Genomic DNA, 17002 nt, shown 5'->3' with positions numbered 1-17002 from the left:
ATAGTCTGTAGAGTCTACCAACCAGATATGTTAAAGTATTTTGTGAAACTAATTTTTAAGATTCTTAGCTCCCACCTGTTTCAAAATGTTTGGGGTAGTTTAATCACATGTGTATAAAGTAAATAAATGTAAAAAGTCCCGCGCCCTCTATCAGAGCCAGTTGGCATATTAATATGATTAATACAATTTATTTTATTAACACATGTTTTCTGTGAAGGAGTGTTGCCTTATTTGCATTTGATGTGTAGCAATTCACTAACCTCTTTTTCTTTAATCTAATGTTTTTAGCTATTCACTCATAAATCATTTTACAATGTTCTCCTACTTGCTAAGACGTTGCCAACATATAAATAATTATATTATTTTGTTTTTGAAGCAAATAAAATAAAGTATTCTAATAAAATGAAACTAAGCAATCACAAACTAAATATATATCTCACTCGAACTTCATTTACCCACCAATTAAAAGCCTCCCAAATAATGAGGTGGCAGAAGGCAAAGCAAAATGTGTTATCTTCACATATTCCAGTGGCTTCCATGACAGAACCTACAAGCACAAAACATTCATTATGTGAATTTAAAGTGCAATATGCATTGTCTACTGTATAGCAGAGATGCACAGTACTGGACTGTGGGCAGGCCCAGACTGGGACTAAAGGTCAGGCCTGGCTTAATATGCACAACATACAGCATTGGTGTATATTACTACATTATTATTCCTCTGTATTGAGATCATCTTACCTTAATTACAAGGAGTTTCATAATTCACATCAATACGAATGGCTGCGAAAGCAAAGTTACACATTGTAAAATATACAGTGGAAGTTGTCAAATGTAAGTGTTCAAGCATACACACATAAGGCCTGATTCATTAAGGATCTTAACTTGAGAAACTTCTTATTTCAGTCTCCTGGACAAAACCATGTTACAATGCAAGGGGTGCAAAATAGTATTCTGTTTTGTACATAAGTTAAATACTGCCTGTTTTTTCATGTAGCACACAAATAGTTGATTTATTTGTACACTGACATTTAAAGTCGATATTTGTGTGCTACATGAAAAAACAGTCAGTATTTAACTTATGTGGAAAACAGAATACTATTTTGCACCCCTTGCATTGTAACATGGTTTTGTCCAGGAACTGAAATAAGAAGTTTCTCAAGTTAAAATCCTTAATGAATCAGGCCCATATTTTTTTAAACTCTGCCGACTGTACTGTACCCACTTTTTTGGACTTGACTACCACTTTGAGCGAGTTTCTAGACAGTATCCCCCTATGCCATAGTTTCTTATAACTAAAGCTTACATTTATTCTGTAGAAAAAGAAGCAAGTTTGCAATAATGTGCGTAAATAAAAGATGATTTTTATTTTGTACTTAGCATTAAATCTCTTTTTCTATACCATATATTGGTATATAGAAGGTAGATTATGTTTCACCCCTAGAAGACACAGCACTGAAAAATATCGGACTCCTACCCTCCCCCCCCCACACAACTGCTTTGCTCAACTCAGTCTACAGCTATCCCCCGAGGAAGACAAGTAGAATAAAAGGAACAAAATAGAAAAGAGGCCAAGTTATGCTAGGTTGGTTTGTCTCAGCCCTGAAGAAAGGGATTTCATGATAAGTACATATAATTTCCTTTGCTGTTTCTGCAGTTGGAGAACACAGATGGTCAAATGTCCCAAAGCCACTGTAAATAGGAGGGGAGTAATGACTATGAATGAATAGCTATCTGGACTAATTAGGGAAAAATATGTGGGACCAACAAGTAGCAGCTGATCTACCCACGCTCTAAGATGCACTGCCCAAGAAGGACCACACTGTTAAGAGCACCATCAGCTCAAAAGGAATTGGTGCCCCGCAAAACAGAATGGGTCCAGAGAGTGGTCCACATGCCTTACTATGGCCATCGAAGAAGATAAACAGAGCCTGTGAATAATGGAACTCCTAAGTCCTACACAGGACTCAAACATACAACTCTAGTTCTAAATGAGAGTTCATAAGACATATTATTTCCTCATAAGCTTATGTTATCATGTAATACACTACTATGCCCTCATAAGCTTATGCTATCATGTAATACACTACTGTATTATTCCCTCATAAGCTTATGTTATCATGTAATACATTATTATGCTCTCATAAGCTTATAAAAAAAACAGTGATAGATAATGACATTACAATGTGCAGAACCATCTATTGAATCTGTCAAGGTGTGTGAGCAGAAATTAAGGAGGAATCGTCTTTTTGCATCACAAGTTTGAACTTACAGGGCTCATAATAATCTAACAGAGACACTGTAGCTGGCTTCAGGTCATTCACTTGACATATCTGCTCCACCTGTATAGAGAGCTGGATTTGGGTGGGACCAACCTGCAAAGAGATCAGAAACCATATATACTGCACAATACCAATTGTATAAACTTACTGCCATTGCCACTAATTACCAAAATAGTAACACCATAGCAAATCAATGCTTTTAACTTATACTTTAATAGAAAGAAAAGATTAAACCATATTTTTAATGATATTCCTTTAATCAACATTGATCGTTTGAAGGTGTGAAAACAGATTGTGTTTCATATTAACAACCTACCAGCTAAGGCTGACAAATTAAACTTATATTATTTTAATGTGCCAGCAGCATTTATGACTTCTAAGTTCTAGGTGCAATTACCTTATCAAGGTAGATTACTACTTCAGATTCGCTAGTTTCTGTTCTTTTCACCAATTCATTTGCTAAAAGCTGAGAAGGAACCAAAGGAGAGACTGTGTTAAAGATGGTTCATGGGACTGTAGGTTGAAGTAGGCTCGTAGCTACAAAACCGGTGCTATGTTCTGTGAAATGTAAGAAAACTATACAATATATGAAGTCATAAGAAAATTGGGAAAATCACAGACATTGGGAGAGAAACAATAGGAGAAAAACATATTATGGAGGCACAAAGGAGTATACGTGAAGACAAAAAGAGGGGAAAAGACTTCTTGAAAGCACAGAGGTTTATAGAGTAAACAATGTATCCAGGAGAAAATCAATGTAGTTACAAAAGGATGTAAGTGCAAAAATCATCCTGGATGCACAAATATGGCAGAAGAAAAAGTGATCCTGGAAGAACAGAGATTTAAGGAGATTCTGGAGGCATTTCGATACCATGAGAAAAAGTATCCTGAAAGCACAGAGAGGTCAAGAGAAAAGTAACCGGAAGGCACAGAGAGGTCAGGAGAAAAATTATCCTGAAGGCTCAGAGAGGTCAGGAGAAAAATTATCCTGAAGGCTCAGAGAGGTCAGGAGAAAAAGTATCTTGAAGGCACAGAGAGGTCAGGAGAAAAAGTATCCTGAAGGCTCAGAGAGGTCGGGAGAAAAAGTATCCTGAAGGCACAGAGAGGTCAGGAGCAAAAAGTATCCTGAAGGCTCAGAGAGGTCAGGAGAAAAAGTATCCCGAAGGCACAGAGAGGTCAGGAGAGAAAGTATCCTGAAGGCACAGAGAGGTCAGGAGAAAAAGTATCCTGAAGGCACAGAGAGGTCAGGAGAGAAAGTATCCTGAAGGCACAGAGAGGTCAGGAGAAAAAGTATTCTGAAGGCTCAGAGAGGTCAGGAGAAAAAGAATCCTGAAGGCACAGAGAGGTCAGGAGAAATAGTATCCTGAAGGCACATAGAAGTCAGGAGAAAAAGTATTCTGAAGGCACAGAGAGATCAGGAGAAAAAGCATCCTGAAGGCTTAGAGAGATCAGGAGAAAAAGTATCCTGAAGGCACATAGAAGTCAGGAGAAAAAGTTTTCTGAAGGCACAGAGAGATCAGGAAAAAAAGAATCCTGAAGGCACAGAGAGGTCAGGAGAAAAAGGATCCTGAATGTACAGAGAGGTCAGGAGAAAAAGTATCCTGAAGGCACAGAGAGTTCAGGAGAAAAAGTATCCTGAAGGCACAGAGAGGTCAGGAGAAAAAGTATCCTAAAGGCACAGAGAGGTCAGGATAAAAAAATATACTGAAGGTGGAGAAATTTTGGGAGAACAAATATCCTCAATGTACAGAGGGGTCTGGAGAGAAAAGGGCACAGAGAGGTCAGGAGAAAAAGTATCCTGAAGGCTCAGAGAGGTCAGGAGAAAAAGTATCCTGAAGGCACAGAGAGGTCAGGAGAAAAAGTATCCTGAAGGCTCAGAGAGATCAGGAGAAAAAAATATACTGAAGGTGGAGAAATTTTGGGAGAACAAATATCTTCAATGTACAGAGGGGTCTGGAGAGAAAAGGGCACAGAAAGTTCAGGAGAAAAAGTATCCCAATTGTACAGAGATATCAGGATAACGTGTGTCTTGAAGGCACAGAGAAACCAGAAGAATAATTCTGAAGACACAGAGAGACCAGGAGACAAGGCATAATAGAGTCACAGAGATGTCAGACAAATGGACCTAACAAGTTAACAACAGAAAAATAAACATCACAGAGGCATAGACATGTAAGGAGCAAATATCTGATAGAGACACGGAGATATCAGCAAAATAGACATCGTGGGATAAGTAGACAATATGGAGGTAGAGAGATGTATTGTTATAGCTCACCCGATCCACTGACTGTGGTACAGGAACATAGCCAGACACCATTTTTACCACTATTAATGCCATATTGGAATCTTCATTTTTATTATTATAACTGTAATATGAAGAAAGTGGGTTATACAATGGTAAAATAACCAGTTATTAACCACGCATTTCATGGTAAATATTTATAACAGCCTCCAAAAAAATGATTCAACGTCTGAAAAGATTCTGGACATAAGACAATAAGCAGAGTATCAGGATTCATCACATGGTCTCATATTCCAATAACCCCTCCTTTCCTAAGCACCATTTCCCACAGCAGTGTGGACAACTGTCAGGTGAGCATTGTACATGTATTTATGTTAAATCAAGTGCAATTATCACTAAACAAATGCACTGAGTACAATATAAATACATATCAGGCTAAATATGCTGCAAGGGCAATGTAAGGGAACAAGGGACAGTGAAAATGGGGATGTTAGAAGAGCTATATGCAGGGCTATTGCTAAAAATACAAAAAAGGACATGAACCAACACCATACTTGCCAACTCTCCCGGAATATCTGGGGGACTCACGAAATCTGGGTCAGCTTCCCGGGCTCCCGGGAGAGAGGGCAATTCTCCCGATTCCCGGGCAGCTGTAGAAAGTAAATGGAGAAGGCGGTGCTTAACGGCGTCACGGACGCGTCATTGTGGCCCTGCCCCCTAGTTTTATTGGACAAAAAGGTGGTGACAGCTTTGGGGTGGGGGCTAATGGCGCGATTCTCCGGGCCCCGCCCCCACACACACACCCACCTGACCTCCGGACCTCTTGGGACTTAACCTGCCAATGTTGGCAACTATGACCAACACTGATCCAGTCAATATTAAGGAAACAGAGAAATTCCAAGCATGTGACCTTTATAGTCAGAGGTGCAGCAATCAGAGCACAGGGCATGGGCGGATCTAGAAGTTTTTTCTACCCGGGGCAATATAGGGGGGGGGGGGGCGATTTAGGCCCCGCCACCTTTCTAACTTCTAAGGCTGCCGGCGGCTGCACACTATGTGCAGGTCCGTTCGGCAGTGATAATGTGCTGTCCCGCTGCTCTGATTGTGTTTAAAACACAATCAGAGCAGCCGGGCAGCACACTGTCACTGCCGAACGGACCTGCACAGTGTGCAGCCGCCGGCAGCAAGCCCCTGCTAGGGGGGCGATCGCCCCGATCGGCTTCCCCCTGGATCCGCCACTGGCACAGGGACAGGTGCAAAGCAATCAGGAACACAGCAAGCCGATACATCGGGAATCATGGAAGTCTGGATCAGTGATTCCACTTTTCCCTGTTTCTCCTGGTTTCCCACAGAGCTTCCACTTCCACTTACCCCCTTCTCCCCATTTTCCTACTGTTTCCCGGTGAAAAAAAATTAGAAGTCAAGATCAGGAAATCTGAAATTTGAAAGTGGAAACATTGGTCTGGATATCCAGGTCTAACGAACAGCCCTCTGCCTGGCAGAGTTTTTGCAGAACTTTAACACAGACACTATTTCCTTCTTGACCAATTTAATCTGTTATTCATGCCTTATAATGGAGATAAGTCCACCCAAGAGGTAGAACTATGAGACTAAGCATGCTATAGCTTTACAAATGTACTGCTTAGGCTGGGTACACAGTACAGGGTTTTCAGCTGACTATTGGACCAATCAAATGATAAACGACCACTCGGCCCAATGTCGCATTAGTGTGTATACTCCAAAAATAAACGATTGTCGTTCCAAAGCACATCATATTGTTTGATTTTTAAACTGAACAAAAATCTTGTTCAACAATGGAACAATGTTGTATCAATCCTGCAGTTGGTAGCACTCATGACCGGCAGTGTCCATAGATTTCTATGAAGTGTGCAGAGTTATGATCTTTTCAGCAGATGGCTAAGACAGATGAAGAGCCCAGATTTGAAGGTAAATCTTGTAAAACATGTTTAGTATGTACACAGGAATTGGCATGCTGATGGGGACTTTTTTTTTCTGTTGTTGGTAAAATCGTTAAAGATGTCGCATCGGGAGAAATTTCCTGTAGTGTGTATCCAGCCTTAGTCAGGTATCTGATCCAACTATGTTTCCATTATGTCTGCTCTACGGGCTAGTGCTACCGGTTGGCGAACCTAAGTCGGTTATGTAAGGCGCAGATAGTTTGCGGGCATCTAAAACACTGAATAAGTGACATAAATTCCCTGTAGCACCTCCGTACTGGGCACTGGCTGCTTACCTGTGAAGCTGGCAGCTGCTGCTCCTCTGTCTGTGATATGCCGGGAGTGTGGCACTGGGCCACACTCCCAGTCTGAAGAACAGGAGATGCTGACATGACCTCCCGCCTGCTAAGGTAAGAAGCAGCAGGGTACGGGGGACACCTAGGGATTTTCCACCGACCCTGTTACTTTACACACTGTTACACTAAGGGGTATATTTACTAAACTGCATGTTTGAAAAATTGGAAGTGTTGCCTATAGCAACCAATCAGATTCTAGTTATCATTTGTTTGTTTTTTTGAATCCAGTATTTTTATTGGAATTTTTCAATATACAAACATAACAATCAACAAAAAAAAATAAAAAAATGACAGCTAGAATCTGATTGGTTGCTATAGGCAACATCTCCACTTTTTCAAACCAGCAGTTTAGTAAATATACCCCTAAGTTTTCTAATTTACCTGTATTATTTACAATACTTCTCGCTTTAGTTGTGCTTAGTTCTTTACTAAGCCAAACATACTGCCTACACTGCCTGGCATACCGTTTATATCTTCACTGCATATGTCCTGTTCTGGAGAAGTAAAACAAATCATCCTGCTCCAGTGTACGACTTGTGCAGTGTTAGGAATTGATGTGCAACAGCTTTACTTGTTATTTTACACAGTATTCCAGGTTTAAAGACCCATTTAATTTCTCCTGTGCTTGTCTATGTGCACATAGGCCCAATTATTTCCACTGTGGCTCATTGTAGAACATGGTTATTATTCAATATGTCACTGGTCAGGAACATATTGCCAACTCTCCCGGAATGTCCGGGAAACTCCTGAAATTCGGGTTGGTCTCACGGACTCCCGGGAGAGCAGGCAAGTCTCCCGCATCCCGCAACTGCCTTCCCAAAATGACGTGATTCGCGGTGAATTGCATCATTTTGGCCCCGCCCCTCGCGGTAAAACAGCATTTTTGTCACAGGGGGCGGGGCAAAAATGATGCAATTCCCCGCCCCGCCCTCCAGTCAGGCCCCGCTCCCTGACAGAACTTGCCGAAAGTAGGCAAGTATGGTCAGGAGTCAGGACTGGTACCCAAAACTTCTCTTACTGTATAGCTTTTCCAACCACACAGTTCATTCTAAAAGTGCGCTGGTGAGGAAGAGATTGGCTGCAATCGGGGAAAATCACTAACAGTAACAAGCAATAACACAGCAATAAAAGAAAGATTAAAAAACATGCAGCAGTGACCTGTGTCACACTCGGTGGTAGTCATTTTCACACTAATCATAAACCTGACAGTTACTATAGCGACATAAAAAACATAATTGCTTATATGGGCGACTATAAATAAATATAGACTGACCTTAAACATTACACCTAACGTATCCGACACTGTTCAGATAAATTCCGAAGAGAAGAAATGGCGACACGGAGCTTTGACGTCATATTAGCGGTTTTAAAACGGCAATGCTGGGTCCTGCCGCCTATCTAATCTAACCTAAGTGTTAGGGTAAGGTTTAGGGTTAGGGTTAAGTTTACTGTAAATATGACAGTCTCACTTTTAACTAGAGATGGGCGGGTCCGGTTCTCCGAGAACCGAACCCACCCGAACTTTGGGTATCCGAGTACCGAGCTGAGCAGCTCGGTACTCTCCCGCCAATTCCGAATCCAAATCGAGGCCGAACGTCATTGTGACGTCGTCGGATCTCGGGACTCGGTTCTCGCGATACTTCAACTTTATAAATACACGCCTCCACAGCAATCCATCGCCATTTGACAGAGGGAGAGAGCAGGGTGTAGTCATAGGCTAATTAGAGCAGGGACAGAGAAAGAATACAATATTGTTCTTGCAATTGCTCTAACCAAAATCGCTAGTGCAGAGAGGAGGATAGAGGTTTATTATTTTTTCTTCATATTTGGCACTCCCCAGCGCTTTTGGGTTGTCCCCCATAATTGTGCATTAATATTTCTGGCTGTCAAAAGTCATATCTGTCAGCAGTATCTACTCAATAAATGTTAGCACTCCTCAGTGTTTTTGGGGTGTCCTCTCTAATTGTGCATTAATATTTCTGGCTGTCAAAAGTCATATCTGTCAGCAGTATCTACTCAATAATTTTAAGCACTCCTCAGTGTTTTTGGGGTGTCCTCTCTAATTGTGCATTAATATTTCTGGCTGTCAAAAGTCATATCTGTCAGCAGTATCTACTCAATAATTTTAAGCACTCCTCAGTGTTTTTGGGGTGTCCTCTCTAATTGTGCATTAATATTTCTGGCTGTCAAAAGTCATATCTGTCAGCAGTATCTACTCAATAAATTTTAGCACTCCTCTGTGTTTTTGGGGTGTCCTCCCTAATTGTGCATTAATATTTCTGGCTGTCAAAAGTCATATCTGTCAGCAGTATCTACTCAATAATTTTAAGCACTCCTCAGTGTTTTTGGGGTGTCCTCTCTAATTGTGCATTAATATTTCTGGCTGTCAAAAGTCATATCTGTCAGCAGTATCTACTCAATAAATTTTAGCACTCCTCTGTGTTTTTGGGGTGTCCTCCCTAATTGTGCATTAATATTTCTGGCTGTCAAAAGTCATATCTGTCAGCAGTATCTACTCAATAAATGTTAGCACTCCTCAGTGTTTTTGGGGTGTCCTCTCTAATTGTGCATTAATATTTCTGGCTGTCAAAAGTCATATCTGTCAGCAGTATCTACTCAATAATTTTAAGCACTCCTCAGTGTTTTTGGGGTGTCCTCTCTAATTGTGCATTAATATTTCTGGCTGTCAAAAGTCATATCTGTCAGCAGTATCTACTCAATAAATTTTAGCACTCCTCTGTGTTTTTGGGGTGTCCTCCCTAATTGTGCATTAATATTTCTGGCTGTCAAAAGTCATATCTGTCAGCAGTATCTACTCAATAATTTTAAGCACTCCTCAGTGTTTTTGGGGTGTCCTCTCTAATTGTGCATTAATATTTCTGGCTGTCAAAAGTCATATCTGTCAGCAGTATCTACTCAATAAATTTTAGCACTCCTCTGTGTTTTTGGGGTGTCCTCCCTAATTGTGCATTAATATTTCTGGCTGTCAAAAGTCATATCTGTCAGCAGTATCTACTCAATAATTTTAAGCACTCCTCAGTGTTTTTGGGGTGTCCTCTCTAATTGTGCATTAATATTTCTGGCTGTCAAAAGTCATATCTGTCAGCAGTATCTACTCAATAAATTTTAGCACTCCTCTGTGTTTTTGGGGTGTCCTCCCTAATTGTGCATTAATATTTCTGGCTGTCAAAAGTCATATCTGTCAGCAGTATCTACTCAATAAATGTTAGCACTCCTCAGTGTTTTTGGGGTGTCCTCTCTAATTGTGCATTAATATTTCTGGCTGTCAAAAGTCATATCTGTCAGCAGTATCTACTCAATAATTTTAAGCACTCCTCAGTGTTTTTGGGGTGTCCTCTCTAATTGTGCATTAATATTTCTGGCTGTCAAAAGTCATATCTGTCAGCAGTATCTACTCAATAAATTTTAGCACTCCTCTGTGTTTTTGGGGTGTCCTCCCTAATTGTGCATTAATATTTCTGGCTGTCAAAAGTCATATCTGTCAGCAGTATCTACTCAATAATTTTAAGCACTCCTCAGTGTTTTTGGGGTGTCCTCTCTAATTGTGCATTAATATTTCTGGCTGTCAAAAGTCATATCTGTCAGCAGTATCTACTCAATAAATTTTAGCACTCCTCTGTGTTTTTGGGGTGTCCTCCCTAATTGTGCATTAATATTTCTGGCTGTCAAAAGTCATATCTGTCAGCAGTATCTACTCAATAATTTTAAGCACTCCTCAGTGTTTTTGGGGTGTCCTCTCTAATTGTGCATTAATATTTCTGGCTGTCAAAAGTCATATCTGTCAGCAGTATCTACTCAATAAATTTTAGCACTCCTCTGTGTTTTTGGGGTGTCCTCCCTAATTGTGCATTAATATTTCTGGCTGTCAAAAGTCATATCTGTCAGCAGTATCTACTCAATAAATGTTAGCACTCCTCAGTGTTTTTGGGGTGTCCTCTCTAATTGTGCATTAATATTTCTGGCTGTCAAAAGTCATATCTGTCAGCAGTATCTACTCAATAATTTTAAGCACTCCTCAGTGTTTTTGGGGTGTCCTCTCTAATTGTGCATTAATATTTCTGGCTGTCAAAAGTCATATCTGTCAGCAGTATCTACTCAATAAATTTTAGCACTCCTCTGTGTTTTTGGGGTGTCCTCCCTAATTGTGCATTAATATTTCTGGCTGTCAAAAGTCATATCTGTCAGCAGTATCTACTCAATAATTTTAAGCACTCCTCAGTGTTTTTGGGGTGTCCTCTCTAATTGTGCATTAATATTTCTGGCTGTCAAAAGTCATATCTGTCAGCAGTATCTACTCAATAAATTTTAGCACTCCTCTGTGTTTTTGGGGTGTCCTCCCTAATTGTGCATTAATATTTCTGGCTGTCAAAAGTCATATCTGTCAGCAGTATCTACTCAATAATTTTAAGCACTCCTCAGTGTTTTTGGGGTGTCCTCTCTAATTGTGCATTAATATTTCTGGCTGTCAAAAGTCATATCTGTCAGCAGTATCTACTCAATAAATTTTAGCACTCCTCTGTGTTTTTGGGGTGTCCTCCCTAATTGTGCATTAATATTTCTGGCTGTCAAAAGTCATATCTGTCAGCAGTATCTACTCAATAAATGTTAGCACTCCTCAGTGTTTTTGGGGTGTCCTCTCTAATTGTGCATTAATATTTCTGGCTGTCAAAAGTCATATCTGTCAGCAGTATCTACGCAATGGATTCAAAGCAGTCCACATATGATCTAAATGAGCAACCAGGTTCTGTCACCAGTCCTGATGTTAGTGTTCCCAGTACGTCATCTGGCCAAGGCGATGTCAAACAACAGAGTGTTTTCAAATTAGTGCAAAAAACAAAAACCAAAAAAAAATTTACTGTATTGAAGCGAAAACGAAGTGTAACTGAGCAAAAGTTAAGTGACGATAAAAAAAAAATTGCAAGCATGCCATTCTACACACGCAGTGGCAAAGAGAGAATGAGGCCTTCACCTTTGGCTATTAGTGGCAGATCCCAAAAAGTTACCCAGCCTACAATTGGTGCACAACTACTGTTACGCGTCAAAGCTGAGCTGCAAGATACCAGTGAGGCATTACAGGAGAATATTTGCTCTGATTCACAAATGACAACAATCCCTGTGGAGAGTCCATCCAACAGTGGGATGTCTAATCGTGAGCATTCTGCTGATGTGTGCCTTAATAGCCCGAGTGTAGCCGGTGATACCCAAATTGAGGATGCCACTTTGGAATTAGAAGAGGATGAGGGGGAGATTTGTGTAGGCGACGAGGGCGCTAATGAGGATGTTGATGAGGATGAGGTTGTTTGTGTAAGTCCTGCACCAGTGGCAGCAGTTCTGGCACGTGACAAGAAAAAGGCCATTGTCATGCCTGGGCATAAAACAAAAAAATCCACTTCTTATGTGTGGAATTATTTCTACCCAAATCCAGACAACAATTGTATAGCCATTTGTAGTGTATGTGAAGCCACAGTCAGTCGAGGGAGGGACCTTAACCATCTTGGAACCTCGTCTATGTTACGCCATTTAACGAGAGTTCATGGCAAAGTGTTGGGAAAAGCTGAAAGTTCTTCCCAAAAGAATACAAGCACTCCCTCATCAGCTAAGACCCTCCGCTCACCGACATACCGACGGCCACAAAATACACCCACCACACCATCCTCATCAATATCCTCAGTAGCGCTCGGAGTTAGCCCGGCATCCCACTTAAGGCTGGATGACTCCGGCACTATTATTGATTCCTCTGAAGAAAGCGTTAGTCCTGCTGCTGCTGTTGCTGCTGCTGGGGGTGAATCGTCATCCCAGAGGCAGGTGAATAAAATGAGCAGTCCTACATTTCAGCAATTAACTGTGAAACAATCCTTTGCGAGGGGAAGCAAATATGACAGCAGTCACCCAGTCGCCAAGCGAATCACAGACGCCATGGCTGCAATGTTAGTGTTAGATCTGCGTCCAATCTCCACCATAAACGCAGCTGGTTTTTCACAGTTAATTGAGGTTTTGTGTCCGCGTTACAGAATTCCATCGCGACACCATTTCTCCCGTAAAGCTATTCCACAACTATACCAAAAAGTGTGTAAAAATGTAGAGATTGCGCTGAAAAATGCCATTCTGCCCACTGTTCACTTAACCACAGATATGTGGACAAGTGGAAGTGGCCAAACCAAAGACTATATGACTGTGACAGCCCACTGGGTTGGTCATTCACCTTCACCAGCAGGAACAGCAGCAGCATGTACACCACTACGTAACATTTGTCACAGGCAGGCCACTCTTTGTATCACCGGCTTCACTAACAGGCATACGGCTGACAATTTGTTACGCAAACTGAGAGATGTGATTGATGCATGGCTTATACCACTCGGACTCTCCCCAGGGTATGTCATTTCAGATAACGCCAACAATATAGTGCGAGCATTACAGCTGGGTGATTTCCAACATATTCCCTGTTTTGCTCACACCATCAACTTGGTGGTGCAGAGCTTCCTACGAAACAACCGTGAGGTGCAGGAGATGCTTTCGGTGGCCCGTAAAATTTCAGGCCATTTCAGGCATTCAGCCACAGCATGTAGGAGATTACAGCAGCTCCAAGAGCAGTTTAACTTGCCCTGCCACCAACTTAAGCAAGAGGTGGTAACTCGGTGGAATTCCACCCTGTACATGCTTCAGAGGATGGAGGAACAGCGCAAAGCCATCCAAGCATATTGCACAAGTCATGACATTGGGAAAGGAGGGGGGATGTATTTCACTCTTGCACAGTGGGGAATCCTTTCAGTGCTGTGCAAGGTGCTGAAACCATTTGAAGTTGTGACATGTGAGGTCAGTGCAGACTCTGCTAGTTTGAGCCAAGTCATTCCTTTAATTAGACTATTGGAAAAGCAGCTTGAGAAAATGAAGGAGGAGCTGAAAGCAAGCAATTCAGCAAAGTATGTTGGCCTTGTCGATCAAGTACTTAATTCGCTTCACAATGATCCTCGAGTTATTAAGATCTTGAACTCGGATCAGTACGTTTTGGCCACTGTGCTTGATCCAAGGTTTAAAACCTACATTGAGTCTTTACTTGTAAATGAGCGAGATGTGAACTTTTGCAAGGAGCTATTGCTCAGCAAGTTGGCCGCTGAACTGGGCCTCGGCTTGACGACGTGTCCTCCTTCACTTTCTCAAGCTGTTGCTCGTAAAAAATTAAATTTCCAAAAAAGAAGCAGGGAAGACACAGGGGGCAGACGAGAACAATTTAACATCTGGGCTGGTTTGAAGGATTTTTCAAAAAAAAGTGTCACTTTGCCCATAAGTCCATCCAATATGAGTATAAACATGCAAAGGATGGTGGAGGATTACTTTCAAGAGGTAGTTGATATGGAAATGTCAGACAGTCCCTTTCCTTACTGGGAAGAAAAGCAAGCTATTTGGAAACCCATGTACAAACTTGCTTTGCAATACCTAAGCTGCCCACCCTCCAGTGTGTACTCTGAACGAGTGTTCAGCACAGCAGGGAACTTAGTCAGTGATCGCCGTAGAAGGTTACTTCCCAAAAATGTGGAGAAAATGATGTTTATAAAAATGAACTACATCTTCCACGAGGAAGGCCTTCACCATCCAAGACATGCAAGCACTGACTGTTCTCTAATGGCGGATTCAAGCGGCGATGAATTGATAGTCTGTGATGATGACGATAACACTGATGAGGGTGAGGATGAAGCTGAAGATGATGCCGATAACATCTTTTTAAAACTTTCTATGTAAGTGTAGGGTGCAATCTACCCCCAAAGAGGAAAGGGACTTGTGGCATTTCCATATCACATACCATCTTGAAAGGCTGCTGTTAGGGCAATTTATCCTTAAGGGTAGGGTGTCATAGACAGAGTGACCCTAAACTGGCTTTGTCCATTTTTCATAATATTGTACAGTCTATAATGGCTGAATTTTTTAGTATTTTATACAAGTGGAGGGGGGCCTAGAGAGACAGAAACCAAACTGGCTTTCTCCATGTCAATTAATATTGTACAGTCTATAATGGCTGAATTTTTTAGTATTTTATACAAGTGGAGGGGGGCCTAGAGAGACAGAAACCAAACTGTCTTTCTCCATGTCAATTAATATTGTACAGTCTATAATGGCTGAATTTTTTAGTATTTTATACAAGTGGAGGGGGGCCTAGAGAGACAGAAACCAAACTGGCTTTCTCCATGTCAATTAATATTGTACAGTCTATAATGGCTGAATTTTTTAGTATTTTATACAAGTGGAGGGGGGCCTAGAGAGACAGAAACCAAACTGTCTTTCTCCATGTCAATTAATATTGTACAGTCTATAATGGCTGAATTTTTTAGTATTTTATACAAGTGGAGGGGGGCCTAGAGAGACAGAAACCAAACTGGCTTTCTCCATGTCAATTAATATTGTACAGTCTATAATGGCTGAATTTTTTAGTATTTTATACAAGTGGAGGGGGGCCTAGAGAGACAGAAACCAAACTGTCTTTCTCCATGTCAATTAATATTGTACAGTCTATAATGGCTGAATTTTTTAGTATTTTATACAAGTGGAGGGGGGCCTAGAGAGACAGAAACCAAACTGGCTTTCTCCATGTCAATTAATATTGTACAGTCTATAATGGCTGAATTTTTTAGTATTTTATACAAGTGGAGGGGGGCCTAGAGAGACAGAAACCAAACTGTCTTTCTCCATGTCAATTAATATTGTACAGTCTATAATGGCTGAATTTTTTAGTATTTTATACAAGTGGAGGGGGGCCTAGAGAGACAGAAACCAAACTGGCTTTCTCCATGTCAATTAATATTGTACAGTCTATAATGGCTGAATTTTTGGGTATTTTATACAAGTGGAGGGGGGCCTTGAGAGACAGAAACCAAACTGGCTTTCTCCATGTCAATTAATATTGTACAGTCTATAATGGCTGAATTTTTTGGTATTTTATACAAGTGGAGGGGGGCCTTGAGAGACAGAAACCAAACTGGCTTTTTCCATTTCTTTACATATTTAACTATAAGTGTAGGGTGTAATATACATTCAAAGACGATGGCTGCATTGCCAATATGCATAGATGGAGAGGAAGACAATCTGTTTTGTGTGTAGAATAGGCCTACCAACGAAGAATTAAACTGTTTTTTGGGATGATTTATTACCTCAACAATTAGATTACTTGTCTCTAAAACAGTTGGAGCACTAAATTGGGTTAATTTAGGCCCAAAAACATGGATTTTCCCAAAAAATAGCAAAACAAAACCAAACAAAACCAAAACCAAAACCAAAACACGCAATGGAGGTTTTGCAAAACCAAAACCAAAACCAAAACACGACGGTAATCCAGATCCAAAACCGAATCCAAAACCAAAACACGGGGGTCAGTGACCATCTCTACTTTTAACTGACATGAAAACGGCGTGACGCCATTTCTTCTCTTCGGAATTTATCTAAACAGTGTTGGATACATTAAGTGTCATTTTTAAAGTAAGTCTATATCTGTTGACGGTCGCCCATGTAACCATCAAATGTTTTATGTCGCTGTAGTAACTGTCCGGCTTATCATTACCAGCTAAATGTACCCAAGCCGTCACACTAGCCCAACCTGTGCCACAGTTAGTGGAGGAGTAGAGACTCCATGTTTTGGCCTCACTCTAAACCAGGCCTGTCCAACCCGCGCCCTCCAGGTGTTGTGAAACTACAAGCCCCAGCATGCTTTGCCAGTAGACAACCTGTTGATAGCTGGAAGGGCATGCTGGGACTTGTAGTTTCACAATATCTGGAGGGCCGCAGGTTGGACAGGCCTGCTCTAAACCCTTCTCAGTCTGCTGCTTTCACAGACAACATAAAAAATACTGTAAATTGGCAGCTATGGAGGCTAAAAAATTAAAAAGAAGGCAAATTATACATATCACCATGAAAGGAAAATACAGTCTCTCTCCCACTCTCTTTATGAAGTGCGCAAATTGCTTCATGTGGAAACAGTTATCAATATTCTAAACCTTTTTGTTTTGGAAAACAAATTTCCTAAAACAATGTGGTTTGAGATAGGATTTCTGTTTCATGTAAAGAGGTGTGTTCTTCCCACATCAGGAGCCTGATATAAGTACTCTGGTCAACAGATTAATCACTACCTTCCACAAGTTCAGTAAACTCACTGAGATT

At 41.0% G+C, this 17002-nt stretch overlaps 1 protein-coding gene across 2 annotated transcripts in view; it reads right to left on the bottom strand.

The window, feature by feature from the left end:
- Window positions 1-200: 200 nt before the first annotated feature.
- LOC142160964 (alpha-2-macroglobulin-like protein 1) overlaps window positions 201-17002 on the bottom strand; it is an 81833-nt gene continuing 65031 nt past the window's right edge. For both annotated transcript variants that reach the window (XM_075216111.1, XM_075216112.1), the window contains exons 32-36: window positions 4558-4648; window positions 2680-2748; window positions 2273-2375; window positions 742-783; window positions 201-547 (exon numbers count right to left, since the gene is read on the bottom strand). In XM_075216111.1, coding sequence (XP_075072212.1) covers window positions 743-783; window positions 2273-2375; window positions 2680-2748; window positions 4558-4648 — 304 coding nt within the window. In that variant the 3' untranslated portion in view covers window positions 201-547; window position 742. The remainder of the gene's footprint in view (window positions 548-741; window positions 784-2272; window positions 2376-2679; window positions 2749-4557; window positions 4649-17002) is intronic.

Source organism: Mixophyes fleayi, chromosome 6 (genome assembly GCF_038048845.1).
Source record: "Mixophyes fleayi isolate aMixFle1 chromosome 6, aMixFle1.hap1, whole genome shotgun sequence".
Classification (NCBI taxonomy): Eukaryota; Metazoa; Chordata; class Amphibia; order Anura; family Limnodynastidae; genus Mixophyes; species Mixophyes fleayi.
Note: the sequence above shows the minus strand (reverse complement) of the source record. Positions and strands in the feature narration are given on the sequence as shown.